The 14,212-nt window shown below is 37.1% G+C and overlaps 1 protein-coding gene across 1 annotated transcript in view; it reads right to left on the bottom strand.

Annotated features, from left to right (window-relative positions):
* Positions 1 to 14,212, bottom strand: part of SNX6 (sorting nexin 6) — an 84,151-nt gene that overhangs the window by 24,383 nt on the left and 45,556 nt on the right. The window contains exons 4-8 of the mRNA XM_012658228.1: positions 13,279 to 13,389; positions 11,140 to 11,261; positions 9,067 to 9,190; positions 5,030 to 5,125; positions 2,541 to 2,646 (exon numbers count right to left, since the gene is read on the bottom strand). Coding sequence (XP_012513682.1) covers positions 2,541 to 2,646; positions 5,030 to 5,125; positions 9,067 to 9,190; positions 11,140 to 11,261; positions 13,279 to 13,389 — 559 coding nt within the window. The remainder of the gene's footprint in view (positions 1 to 2,540; positions 2,647 to 5,029; positions 5,126 to 9,066; positions 9,191 to 11,139; positions 11,262 to 13,278; positions 13,390 to 14,212) is intronic.

A 14,212-nucleotide genomic window follows, 5' to 3' on the forward strand; every position in this document is an offset into this window, starting at 1 on the left:
TCAGCCTAGCTCACAGCAACCTCAAACTCCTGGGCTCAAGCGATCCTCCTGCCTCAGCCTCCCGAGTAGCTGGGACTACAGGCGCTTGCCACCACGCCCGGCTAATTTTTTTTGTTTGTTTCTATTTTTAGTTGCTCAACTAATTTTTTCTATTTTTAGTAGAAATGGGGTCTTCCTCTTGCTCAAGCTCCTCACGACCTCCTGACCTCAAGCAATCCTCCCACCTTGGTCTCCCAGAGTGCTAGGATTATAGGCATGAGCCACCGCGCCCGGCCATACTGAGAGAAATTAACAAAGACCTAACTAAATGGAGATATACTACATTACTATATCAGAAGAATCAATGTTGTTAAGATGTCAGTTCTCCCCAAATTAATCTATAGATTCTATACAATCCCAATCCAAATCCCACTTTCTAGAAAGTGACAAGCTGATTCTAAAACCCATATCAAAATATAAAGACTCTAGAGGGGCCAAAACAACTTTGATAAAGAATGAAGTTGGAAGACTTACATAAGAACAAAATGTCATCATTAGTCATTCCCTACTGACTAATCAAAACCACAGCAAGTTACCACTACTAAGCTATTAGAATGGCTAAAATTAAAAAGACTGACTATCCTTCTTGGCAAGGATGTGGAGCAACTGGAACTCTAATGCACTGTTCACGGGAATGCAAAATGGTACAATCACTTTGGGAAAAAAGTTTGTCAGTTACTTAAAAAGTTAAATATACATTCGCCACATGACCCAACCATTCTACTTCTAGGTATTACCCAAGAGAAATGAAAGCACATGTCCATACAAAGTTATATACAGATGGCTCATGTAAGTTTTATTTGTAATAACCAAAGCTAGAAACAACCCAAATGTCCACCAATATGTGAATGGATAAATAATTGTGGTATATCCATACAACAGACCACCACTCATGAAAGGAATGAACTATTGATAACGTAACTTGGATGAAATCTTAAAATAGTTTTGTTGAGTTTCAAAGCCAGACAATAAAGAATACATACTGTATGATCCAATTTATGTAAAATTCTAGAAAATATAAACTACAGTGACAGCAAGCAGATCCGTACTTGCCTGGAGATGGGGTGGGAGGCAGGGATTACAAAGGGCCACAAGTTTTGGGGGGTGAAGAGCATATTCATTATCTTGATTGTGGTGAGGATTTCACACATATGTCAAAACTTATGAAATCGTATGCTTTGATTATTGCAGCCTATTAATATTAATTATACTCAATAAAGCTGTTCAAAAAACCCATTGGTTTATCTTGCACTTTGAATGGATCTTTTAGAAACATGAATTTGTAGCACCATGCACCGGCCATTTAGAAAATATTGGTCCAGTGAATTATGCAGAACTCCAAATGGTGACACACTTCAATATACAATATAAAAAGAAATCACATTCACTAGTATTACCATCAATCTCATCAGACAAGTCTTTCATTATTGGGAAGCAAGCTCATGGTGACAGATATAAGTTTTCCAAAATTCTAATTATTGCTTAAAAACTTAACTTTTATCACTGGCAACATTTACCATCTTTGTTTTTCTTGAAGTAACAGGCTCATTTAGTTGATTTTTTGAAGAAATATCTGCCAAATATGTACATCAGAATAATCATAATTTGTCTGTCATTCATTCAAGTAAAAGTAGTGTTCTACAAAAAAAGCAGCTAGTCTGATTACAACTCAATCACTAAAATGCTTTTCTAGAGAGAACCATCATACTGTGGTATGTAGCCAAAGTACTTTATGTATTCCTCCCATTTCATCACTCAGAATATAAAAAAATGTGTACCCAAGGATGGAGATTATAATTAATTTTTACTGCTTCTTCAAGGACATTCTTAAATGAAAGTCACTTTTTTTTAAAAATCACAATTGCATGGCAGGAAAGAATACAGGGATTATTAGCACAGATTGGTACCACTGCCTTGGTTTGTACTAAGGTACCAGCAGTTTTTTGCTTTGAGATAGGGTCTTGCTCTGTTGTCTGGGCTAGAGTGCAATGGTGTCATCACAGCTCACTGCAACCTCAAACTCCTGGGCTCAAGTGAACCTCCTGCCTCAACCTCCCGAGAAGCTGGGACTATAGGCGTGTGCCACCACGCCTGGCTAAATTTTCTGTTTTTTTGTGGAGACGAGGTCTCACTATGTTGCTCAGGCTGATTTCAAACTCCCAGCCTCAAGTGATCCTCCGAGCAGGCCTCCCAAAAGTGCTAGGATTACAGGCATGAGCCACCACACTCAGCCTAGCACCAGCAGTTTTAGCCATCGTTTCTTTTGTATCGTAAAGGTAAATGTCCACAATGGTGAAAAAGGCAAAAAGTAGCACAGTATTATTATGAAAACAGGTTTGACCTTGCAGAGTCATTTTAAAAGGGCTTTGGGATACAGGCTTCATAGATCACAGCTTGAGAACCACTGTTCTGTACCAAGACTTTTTCAAACTATAAATAACATATCAACTTTATAATTATCCCATTAAAAAACGTAAGCCTTAGCCACAGAAAAATCTTACTTTTGTGGGATCTTGTCATCCTATCAGATTTAGCAGATGCATCCTTAACTCGGTTATGATATTCTAAAAGGAATGTTCGTTCATGCTCAAAGAAATCATCTACATCCTAAAGGATCAAAAGAAAATATGAACTTTTTTTTACTTATTTGCTTTAGTTTAATATGTAAATCACTTTGTTTTATTATAAATATAAAAGATCATCGGTAAGACAGCACAGCTATGCTCTAATAATCAGATGTTATATTGGCTTCACCAAGTTAAGACTTTAATAGACATGCATTTGTATCTATTAAATAAGAAATCTTCTATGGTTTTATAGCTGAAGGCTTAGAGCTCCCCATGTTCACATGTTATATTCTGAAATATGTTCCCACTTGTGCTCTGTCTCTACAATCCAGCCTCTTCAAAAACACATTACTGCCAGTGAGAGTGATCAATTGTTTTTTGAGAAAAAAATTCTGGTAGACAGAAGTGACAATCTATTTTTCTTGGTTTATTATGTATTCTGGGGGCCATTCCTGAAGGCTGCCTGGCCTTAGTCACTAGGCCCTCCCTGACTGCTCTGGGGAACCTAGACAAACTCGCTGAGAGCGACATTATCAAACTCTGTCTTAAATCCTTTTTTGCGACAAAACTAGAAATACATTAAAAATAATTTGCCTTTATCAGTATTGGGACTAAAAAAAAATTAATAGTACTTTTTCTCCTTCTAAACTAGCAACAATTCATTGAAAAAGCATCAGCTGACATGACGTAACTGGAGACCCACATCCACAGAACAGCAAGAGTTAGTACTGACAAAATGTCATTTAAATTCTGTAATCATATGTAACAGTTGTCTTAACTGTAAAAATGGGGATAAAAGTAACTTGCAGGATTATAGTGAAGATTAAATAAGAGAATGTGGGCTACCAATAAAAACATTATAAATGTTTAAAAATGTTACTACTTTACGGGCACATTTTCTCAGGACCTTTTGAGGCCAGGTGTTCCGGGCCAGTGACACACATTTGGCTCAGAATAAACTTCTTTAAATTAAAAAAAGAAAAGTGATTATTTTACTAATAAAATTATCAAAATCATAATCAACTTGGTGGCTTACATTTAATGGCTAAGAAAAATGTTTAATATTAATGCATAAGCAACATCAAAATAGAAGTAAGCTGAGTCCTATGGAAAAGCAGCCACAGCACATGCATTGCCAACGCATCAACTGACCTGTCTCTGAAAAATCAGGGTATACATGGAATAAATAGTACTCTACAGTCAAGTTTTATTATAGATGTATCCATAAAAACAGGCAATGATGACAAAACAGCATTCTTTATCTTATTATTTGTTTGATAATATAATATTAGTATTTTTCTCATATTTTAATGGCAAGTCTTCAGATAAATGAATTCTTCTATCATTTTTAGATTATTAAGAAAAGTTTACCATTCTAAGTGAAGTATCCCAAGAATGGAAAAATAAGCACCACATGTACTCACCAGCAAATTCGTTTCACTGATCAACACCTAAGTGCACATATAGGAATAACATTTATCGGGCATTGGGCAGATAGGAGAGGGGAGGAGGAGATGGGTATATACAAACATAATGAGTGCGATGCGCACCGTCTGGGGGATGGGCACGCTTGAAGCACTGACTGAGGGGGGGCAAGGGCAATGTAACTTAAACATTTGTACTCCCATAATATGCAGAAATAAAAAAAATAATCTAAAAAAAGAAAAGTTTAGGTGTTATTTAGGTAAATAATTGGCTTTCTAAGCTTTTCCATACATACTATCTCATTCAATCTTATCTTTTCAACAATCCTGTGAGCTAGGTGTTATTATTAACCCCATTTTGAAAACGGAGAAACTGAAGTTCAGAAAAAGAAAGTGATGTTTCCCAAGATCATGTAGCCATGAGACAACACCAAAACCTTAACTGAGATCTTCTAACTCCAAGTCTAAACCCTAATATTTGCAAAGCTAAGAACAAGTGTGCAAACAGAGGCAGCTCTGTCTGTCCTGCATCCAGGGGAGGATTTCACGTGCATGTGAGTGGATATTCCATTCTGCAAACTGATCTTCTCTCCTGTCTCTGCTCTCTATCCCAGTTGCCCCACGGTCACCCTCCTACCTACAGAATGCACACAAGTAGCATTAACTCAGGGAATATGCTCACACAGGACTTGGAAGGCTTGGAAGTTGGACAGGGAAATATGGGGTTCTAGATACCTGGAATATGGTCTGGTTTGGAGGGAGTGGGCATGGGCTCCAGGTGAGTGAATACCCTTGGGCTGCAAACTTCTCACCCCTTGGAGAAGAGAGTTCTCTAAAGAGAGGAACCCAGGGAAGGGAGCATAGTTTCCCAGGGCTGAGGATTCTACCATTCAAACTTCTCTTTTACTCCAGTTCTACACACTTGAAATCTCAATTTATCTCCCTCTTAAAACTAGTACATTCTCAACTAATACCACTGTTAACCAAATAAAATCTTACCTTTACTCCTGAAACAATTACTCCATCTGCTGATTTAACCATGTTTTTAAAAAAATCTTCAAGCTTTTCTTTTTTATTTTTTCCTCGAACACTCAACTGAAAGAAATGTAATTTAAGTTAGCTTTTTTTTTTTTTTAGGTTACAAAAGTGTCTCCTTTATTCTTTAACATTTAAATGACAATCTCAAAAGCACTCCAGTTTTGGGGCCAGGCATGGTAGCTCTTGCCTGTAGTCCTAGGACTCTGGGAGACCGAGGCAGGGGGATCGTTTGTGGTCAGGAGTTCCAGACCAGCCTGAGCAAGTGCGAGACCCTGCCTCTACTAAAAAATAGAAAAAATTAGCCAGGTGTAGTGGTGCATGCCTGTAGTCCCAGCTACATGGGAGGCTGAGGTCAAGAGAATCACTTGAGCCCAGGAATTTGAGACTGCAGTGAGCTTGACAATACCACTGCACTCGAGCCTGGGTGACAGAGTAAGTTCTGTCTTAAAAAAAAAAAAAAAAAAAAATCCCAGTTTTTAAAATTAATATAAGTGGCAATTTCAACATGTGTATCAGTGATTTTCTAACTTTAGGGCATAAAAGAGACCTTTAGTAATAATACAGATACTCAGGCCTCATTCCCAAAGGTTCAGATTCAGTTGGTCTACAACAAGACCTAGATATCTTACATTTTACAAGCATATCTGATAATTCCGTTGCAAGCAGCCTTCTCACCATACTTTGTCAAACACTGCTACACAATATAAAGATAATTGAAATTTTAATTCAGGAATTCCTTTAAACACGTGAAATTTACTGGGATACAAAATACCATCAAATGATTCTACAATAACTCTGAAAATATATTGTACAAATTCCTCACTTGGAACTAATAGAAATACCATCTCTTGTCTGGTTTTTGGGGTCAGAAACTTATAAGGGACACAAAAGATGACTGTGAATGACATAAATGGTTATCCAAGGGCAAAACTGAGAAGCAGCTAACTCTTTAGACTCTTAGCACTTGCTGCATCAGGGTGTCCCATAAAGGAACATCCCATCTAATTCCCCTTATCTATTGCCATGGCTGCAATGCCCACCTTTATGTAAATGACTCACAGATGTCCATCACTACCTGTTATGGTCTGAATGTACGTGTCCCCCCAAATTCAAATACCGAAACTAACCCCCAAGGTTAGTATTAAGAGGTAAGCTGGGCATGGTGGCTCGTCCTTGTAGTCTCAGCTACTCAGGAGGCTGAGGTGGGAGGATTACTTGGTGCCAGGAGTTCAAGGCTGCAGTGCACTATGATCATGCCTGTGAATAGCCACTGCACTCCAGCCTGAGCAACACAGAGACTCTTTCAAAAAAAAAAAAAAAGGGGTGGGACCTTTGGGAAGTGATTAGGTCATGGCAGTGGAGCCTTCATACATGGGATTAGTGGTCTGGTGTGGTAGCTCTCCCTTGAAGATCATTTGAGGCCAAGAGTTTGAGACCAGCCTGGGCAACACAGCAAAACCCCATCTCTACAAAAAATTAAAATAAAAAAAAATGAGCTAGGGGTGCACATGTAGTCCTAGTTACTCACGAGGCTTAGGAGGATCACTTGAGCTGGGGAATTCAAGGTTACAGTGAGCTAAGATCACTGCACTCCAGCCTGAGCGATAGAGCAAAGCCCTGTCTCTCAAAAAAAAACAAAAACGGATGGGCACAGTGGCTCATGCCTGTAATCCTAGCACTCTGGGAGGCCGAAGCAGGAGGATCACTTGAGGTCAGGAGTTCGAGACAAGCCTGAGGAAGAGTGAGACCCCCCGTCCGTACCAAAAATAGAAAAAATTAGCTGGGCATGGTAGTACACGCCTATAGTCCCAGCTACTCGGGAGGCTGAGACAGGAGGATGGCTTAAGCCCAGGAATTTGAGGTTGCAGTGAGCTAGGCTGACGCCAGGCCACACTAGCCCGGGTGACAGAGTGAGACTCTGTCCCATTCAATCAATCAATAAAGGGGATTAGTGCCCTTATAAAAGAGGTCCAAGGGAGCTCGTTAGCCTCTTGCCCCTTCCTTCTGCCAAGTGAGGAAGAAGTGGCAAGAAGATACCACTTATGAAGCAGAGGGCCCTCACCAGACACCCAAATTTATGCACCATCTTTTTAGGCTTTCTCCACACCATTTGCTGGTACTAAAATGGTTATTATAATGCATCATCATCTTTATTTCTATTGAGCATATGTTAGTTTATGAGGAAGAACAGTAAGTAGATCTACTTTGTTGGGATAAAATTTAGGAAAGCCTAAGATATCTGAAAGCTACTTATTAAGCTGATCTAAATATTTAATAACCTTTTACTTATTAATTCAACAAATATTTACTTTACATCTCAAATGCTAGGTATTGCTCTAAAATAGTGAAAACACAATGATGAAAAATTAAAGTCATACCCTCACAGACCTTACATTTTAGTGGGGGGAGATAGACAATGAATATGTAAACTAATTTAAAAAAACAAACATTAAATTTCAGGTAGTACTAAGGGCCGTGATAATGGGATAGAGTACTTGAAGCGTGAGGTTACTCTAGCTGAAGTGACCCTGCACTGATACTACCATGCCTCACTTCATATCTATTCTATTCCACCAACTTATTACTATGGCTCTCGCCCAGGTATAAATAAGGCCCAGCAAAAAACAAACACATGAAAAGTAATGACTGCACTCTATCATATGTTTTTCCATGTATTCTTTAGCTACTCTATCATGAGTCATTTTTCAGTTTTTTTAATTAATTCATGATATAGCCAGTGTTCTTCACGATTCCTGGTTATAAATGTCCACATGCCAGTACCACATATCACAAGTACACTATGAAAGTACCTGTGCTTAAAAAGTGCTATATTTCCATGATCTTCAGTTACTTCATACTGTTTTACAAAAAAAATTGTATCTATGCTCTGTTGTCAAAGGAAGAAAAAAAAATTGTGTCCTCTACTGTTTAGACTTAGGGACAACTTATAATCATATCTACTAAAACTAAACCAGAAAAATAAATTTATATACACAAAATTGTTTGATCTTTATGATAACTTGTAAGCAAATACCCACTATGCTACATTTGTTTTACACTAACATAGTTTGTCATCCAAACATAGGTTCCAAGAACTGTATCAGCTATCCACTAAAAAATTTTTGCCAGCACTATGAAGAAATCTTTAAAGCTCAACCACCTCCATCTCTCTGTCTCGTAACAGTTTGTAGGAAGGCGGAGGTAGGGAGGAAAATTAGGAGTGATTAGTACTAAAGAAGGTCAGTTAAACAGATGCAGAGTCAATGATTTGCCCAAAGTAATCAGGAATTCTTTAGGTCAAGCACCTCCCTAGAATTTTCCAATAAGGCTTCAGAAGATTTCAAACTCAGTTTAAGACACATTAATCAATTTGATAACCCTTTCTTTTTTTGGTTGTTTTCTGGTTTTTTTTTTTTGAGACAGAGTCTCACTCTGTTGCCCTGGCTAGAGTGCCGTGGCGTCAGCCTAGCTCACAGCAACCTCAAACTCCTGGGCTCAGGCAATCCTACTGCCTCAGCCTCCCAAGTAGCTGGGACTACAGGCATGTGCCACCATGCCCGGCTTATTTTTTCTATATATTTTTAGTTGTCCAGCTAATTTCTTTCTATTTTTTTAGTAGAGACGGGTCTCGCTCTTGCTCAGGCTGGTCTCAAACTCCTGAGCTCAAACGATCCTCCAGCTTTGGCCTCCCAGAGAGCTAGGATTACAGGCGTGAGCCACCGCGCCCAGCCTGATAACCCTATTTCTTGAGAAGTTCACAATTAAGGATGAAACATCAATATCCCAAGAATTAACATGATTTACCACCATTGCATCAATTAATCTACTCAACTTTGATTGAAATACTGTATTACTACTGAAAAAGTGTCACTTGAAACTGCCTTGAAAAAATATGAACATTCTAAAAGAAGCTTTAAACCTTTTCTATCTACTTCCTGTCTTTTCCAATGACTCTAAAATGAAACACTGATCACTGTGTTAATCAAATCAATACTCACATCTTGATTATATTCCAAGAAGACATGGAAATTTAAATCTTTTCTCAAAATAGGATGCGCTGCCACTCGACACAGGAACACTTCATGCATTGCAACTGTCTTCTTGAATATTGCCAAATATTCACTAGAAACAACACACAAAATTAATGGTAAAAAACTCCATCAACTAGAAAGGCATCTGCAACATATTTTTTTCAGCAAATACACTTTGGATTATTCCAAATGCAAAATTAGAGATACAAAGATATAATTCATGTAAACAAAGGTTTTAGTTGAACTGTTAATGAAATATATAAAACCCAGCTCTGACAAAGACTTCATGCCAGTTAATAAAGTTTATTATACCTAAATGTTAATATTTTTAAGTTTTGTAAACTTTTCTTACTATGCAAATTGATGTTAAAGGTAACTAAAAGGGTGTTCGTTTTCACCTCCAGTGAAAGTATACTACAAATCATTTGATACAACCTTAATGATTCAATTTCTACATAATTACCGCTATATAAACACCTTAGTACAAAAAAAAATCAAAACCCAAACCTCAGTAAGAATATTTTCAATGTTAATAATTATTTTCATCTAATGACCCAAACACACAAGAAAGAAATCCACTCTGAGTAGATTGATTTTTGCCATTACCCCAAAGAAATGTTTAAAATATTTTATTACCAACAGCGAATCACAGCGATCATATGGTAATACGTGTCAGTTTGGGGAAAAAAAACCAAAAACACTCAAAGAAAAGGCTTGATATTCTTGCTTCAACTACGTGCAAGAAGGATAAATTTTACGTACCAGCAAACCAGCAGGACCAATGTTGGGAGAAGTTTGATCTCTGCGAGGGTAGTCATTCAGTGAAGACAAAAAAGAAGGATGCAGAGGATGGAGGTAGCAGTAGAATAAACCCAAGGTTCTCTGTTATCCAACCCCTAACCAGACCACAAAAGAATCATGATCAGGGCCACTGGAAAATCACAGATTCTTCAGTATTAATGTGCTCTGCTAATTTCCAGTTTTCAGTCTTAAAATCTTTGAGTATGTATCTGTTTGCTATCAGACCACTGCTTGCACTTAGAACTGACAAAATTCTTAAAATATCTGTCACCTTATATTTTGACAAAGAAGACCTGCTTTGCTAATTTATCTTTTCAAGAGTTTAGTATTCTGAAGAGGAGTCTAGTAGCAGTGTGGATATACATTTGAAAACTGAAACTAAATGGAAGAAAAGGAAATGCATGAAGGGGAGAAATGACCAGAAAAAGAGTGATGGAGTGATGATAATGCAAGGAAAATTATTTCCTTGTACAACTTTCAAAATACAGAGAAACGATATATAGCAAATCCAAATTTATTTCCAATGTTTAAGTACAAAAATCTGAAATCTGAAACACACATTCTCAAGCATTTTGGATTAGGGATCTCAACCTGTGTATAATTTCCTCTTCTTTTCTCTGCTTGTGGCTTCTGGCCAAAAGGAAAAGAACATGGGAGCAAAGTAACTACATAATAGTTAAGAACTGTTTTTCATTAGTTTCACATATACTTATAAGAAATGTATTAAACCTTTGTAAAAACTGTGATAATTTATACTGTGTACACACACGTTTTAAAGAAAACAATATATGCAAAGGGTTGCTCAACACATTCTCCCATAAGAAATATAAGTCTTAGTAGTATGTACATGTTGAAAATAAGAGAACTAGGTTGGTAATGACTAACGCCTTGTAAATTAAAAAAAAAAAAAAAATTTACATTCTACTTTAAAAAATCAAGTTCCCTTTCTATTTTTTTAAATAAGTTTTTGGATCCCCTGTTTTCAATTTTCAGAATCTATTTAAAACATTAATTTAAATAATTTTACAATGGAGATAATTATTCTATAATTTTCCTGTAGGCTCTGATCATGATCATTAACACTGGTTGTGTGACCTAAACCTGTATCCTCCAGAAGGGGTCCCTATGGCAAAATGATTAAAATGATGGGATATCAGAGAGCACCAAAAAAAAAAAAAAAAAAAGCATTAAAATAAGCACAATTAACAAAAGCAACAATAACAACAAAAAATCACATACGCTTCCAGTTCCTGTTTCATCTTTGTAAACTCTTCTTTTGTCATCGACCCTTCTCCTTCTCCAAGCTTCTGTAGTTTCTCCCTTGAAGCATCAAAATCAGGTCTTGGTGGTGCTGGTGGGATCTATAACAGAACCAAATCACTAATTTTAAGGAACTATTTCATTTCTCGAAGCGTTGTATTACTATCACCACAAAAGACTGTGTCTGGGAAAGTTAAAGGTATCCTGAATGAGCTGAGCACCAGGAACGCCCAAATTCAGAGTAGAGAACTTGACTAGTTCTAGAAATTAAGATCCTTGAGGTCCTTTACACCAAAGAAGAAATACAGCATAGCACTAATTTCTAGTATTCAAACAGTAGTTCTCAAACTTCAATCTGCAGACTCCTACATGGCAACCTAGAGTCATCAAATTCATATGTACACTATGCTCTGATTATAGACTGAATATGTATAGCAAATATACATATTATTTTTCAAAAGTATACAAATGGTAGGATTAAATATAATTAAATTTAAATTAATGAATTTAGGGCCAGGCATGGTGGCTCACACCTGTAATTCCAGTAATTTGGGAAGCTGAGGTGGGAAGATTGGTTGAGGCTAGTTCAAGACCAGCCTGGGCAACATAGCAAAATCCTGTCTCTACAAAAAAATTTTTTAAATTAGCCAGGTGTGGTGACACATGCCTGTAACCCCAGCTACTCAGTGAGGCTGTAGCAGAAAGACTGCTTGAGCCCAGGAGGTTCGGGGCTGCAGTGAGCTATGATTGTACCACTGCACTCCAGTGAGTGACAGAGTGAGATGCTGTCTCAAAAAAATTTTTAAAAAATCAATGAATTTATAGTAGCTTTATGCTACTGTATTTTTCTTAAAATTGATGAATACTATCAATATGATCCAACAAGGGATGTTAAAAAGGGTCCTAAATTGGAGGAGTGTAACAGAAGCAGAAAGAACTGTTTTGAGAACAAGAGAACAAGACATGGATTAATGACTAACTTCATTCTATTCATCCAGTCAGGCAATAAGTAAGCAAACACTTACCTATATAAAAATGTGAGGGCTAGTAGAGATATAGCATTCAAGAAATGGATATAAGAAAAAATTGCCTTAGGAGGAAGCACCTATAAGTAAGAACTGTTAAGGAGAAAATGATGGAAAATTAAAGAGAACAAGATAAGAGGAAGAAAAGAAAATAAGAATGACTACAAGACAAGGGTTAAATCAAGGAAGGCAACAGGGTCAGAGAGCATCAAGTATAGTTCAACACACAATCACTGACAATTAAGACATGGTCTTAGTCTTTGGGAATTGTTTAGCCTATGGAAGGAGAAAGTAGTAAGAAAGTACCATCGGACAAGAAGGTAGGGAAGGAGATGGCAACAGAATAAGAAAAGAAGAAATTAAGAACTAAATTTCAGAAATCTGTCCAGGTGTAATGGCTCACACCTGTAATCCTAGCACTCTGGGAGGCCAAGGTGGGAGGATCGCTTGAGGTCAGGAGTTTGAGACCAGCCTGAGCAAGAGCAAGACCCTGTTTCTACTAAAAAAATAGAAAAAAAATTAGCTGGCTGTGGTGGCACGTGCCCATAGTCCCAGCTACTCAGGAGGTTGAGGCAGGAGGATTACTTTAGCCCAGTAGTTTGAGGTTGCAGTGAGCTAGGCCACAGCACTCTGGCCCGGGCAACAGAGCGAGACTCTGCCAATCAATCAATAAATCAATCAATTTCAGAAATCTGAATGTGGTCAACAGCTGAGGTAGGATGACCATCTATTCTTGACTGCAACATCCAGTGCATATTTAGATTAGATAACCTCTTAAGGAACCTTCCAACTCTAAGTATTGGTCCACCTAAGGGTTCAAAACCAGTATAGTTTGTAACATCCCCTTAATTAATCCCTAGGACAAGTCCATTTCTTAAACTTAAGAATTTAAGAATTCTTAAGTATAACATGTCCCCATAAAACAAAATAACTCAGGATAAAAGGTGGCAGGCAAACATGTTTTGTAACTGGCAATTTTTTAAAAATCACGTAAGTTCACTAAAGATGCTCAACAAGATTCCAAAATGTATTAACAATACAGTATCTAAAACTCTCCTAGAAATTGAGATTGAAATGGAATCTTAATACTTACAATGTAACCTGCATAGTCTTCATTTTCAACAAAGGAATCATGAAGCCAGATAAATTCTTCATGTTGTCGAACAACAGAAAACTCATTTTGTTTAAAATTTGGTAATGAACTCTGCAAAGATGGAGATTCTCTTGAATAAAAGTTACACCAAAAAGCTTTTAATAAACATTTTATATCTTATTTTTTAAAAAATTAGTCTTATATGAGAGACCATCAGTGTCTTTAAAGGCTGTTATAAAACACTCAGATAGATAGACAAAATTATCCTTGGAACTGTGAGAAAGCTGGTTGACACACTCTTATTCTATTGTACTGCTACCATTACTTAAAAGTTATCTTATTAATATGTTTCAAATTCAACTATTCAAACAAAGGAAAATACATTTGCAATCTGAAAATGTGCCCAAGAACTGAGATCTAGTAAGAATAATAATTTGTAATACAGTAATTTGACTAATTGAAAGAACATAGCAAAATTTAAAATAACAAGACTGGTAAAAGATATTAAGAAAAATAGAGAAAATTAAATTTGTACCATGTCTAGGTTCTATGATTAATTCTCAAAATGTTGGTTTGGCGGTGCATGCCTGCAATCCTAGCACTTTGGGATGTCAAGACGGGAAGATCACCTGAGGCCAGGAGTCTGAGACCAGCCTGGGCAATACAAAGACCCCATCTCCACAAAACAATCAAAAAATTAGCTGGGCATGGTGGCCCATGTCTATAGTTCTAGTACTTGAGAGCCTGAAGCAAGAGGACTGCTTGAGCTCAGGAGTTTGAGGTTGCAGTTAGCTATCATGATGACATGAGACTCTAGCCTGGGTGACAGAGCAAGACCCTGTCTCAAAAAATAGATAGATAAATAAATAAAATAATTCTCAAAATGTTAATCTTAAAAGTACATTTTCCTAAAACTTTTTTTTTTTTTTTTTTT

Source organism: Propithecus coquereli, unplaced genomic scaffold, assembly GCF_000956105.1.
Source record: "Propithecus coquereli isolate 6110/MARCELLA unplaced genomic scaffold, Pcoq_1.0 Scaffold116, whole genome shotgun sequence".
NCBI lineage: Eukaryota > Metazoa > Chordata > Mammalia > Primates > Indriidae > Propithecus > Propithecus coquereli.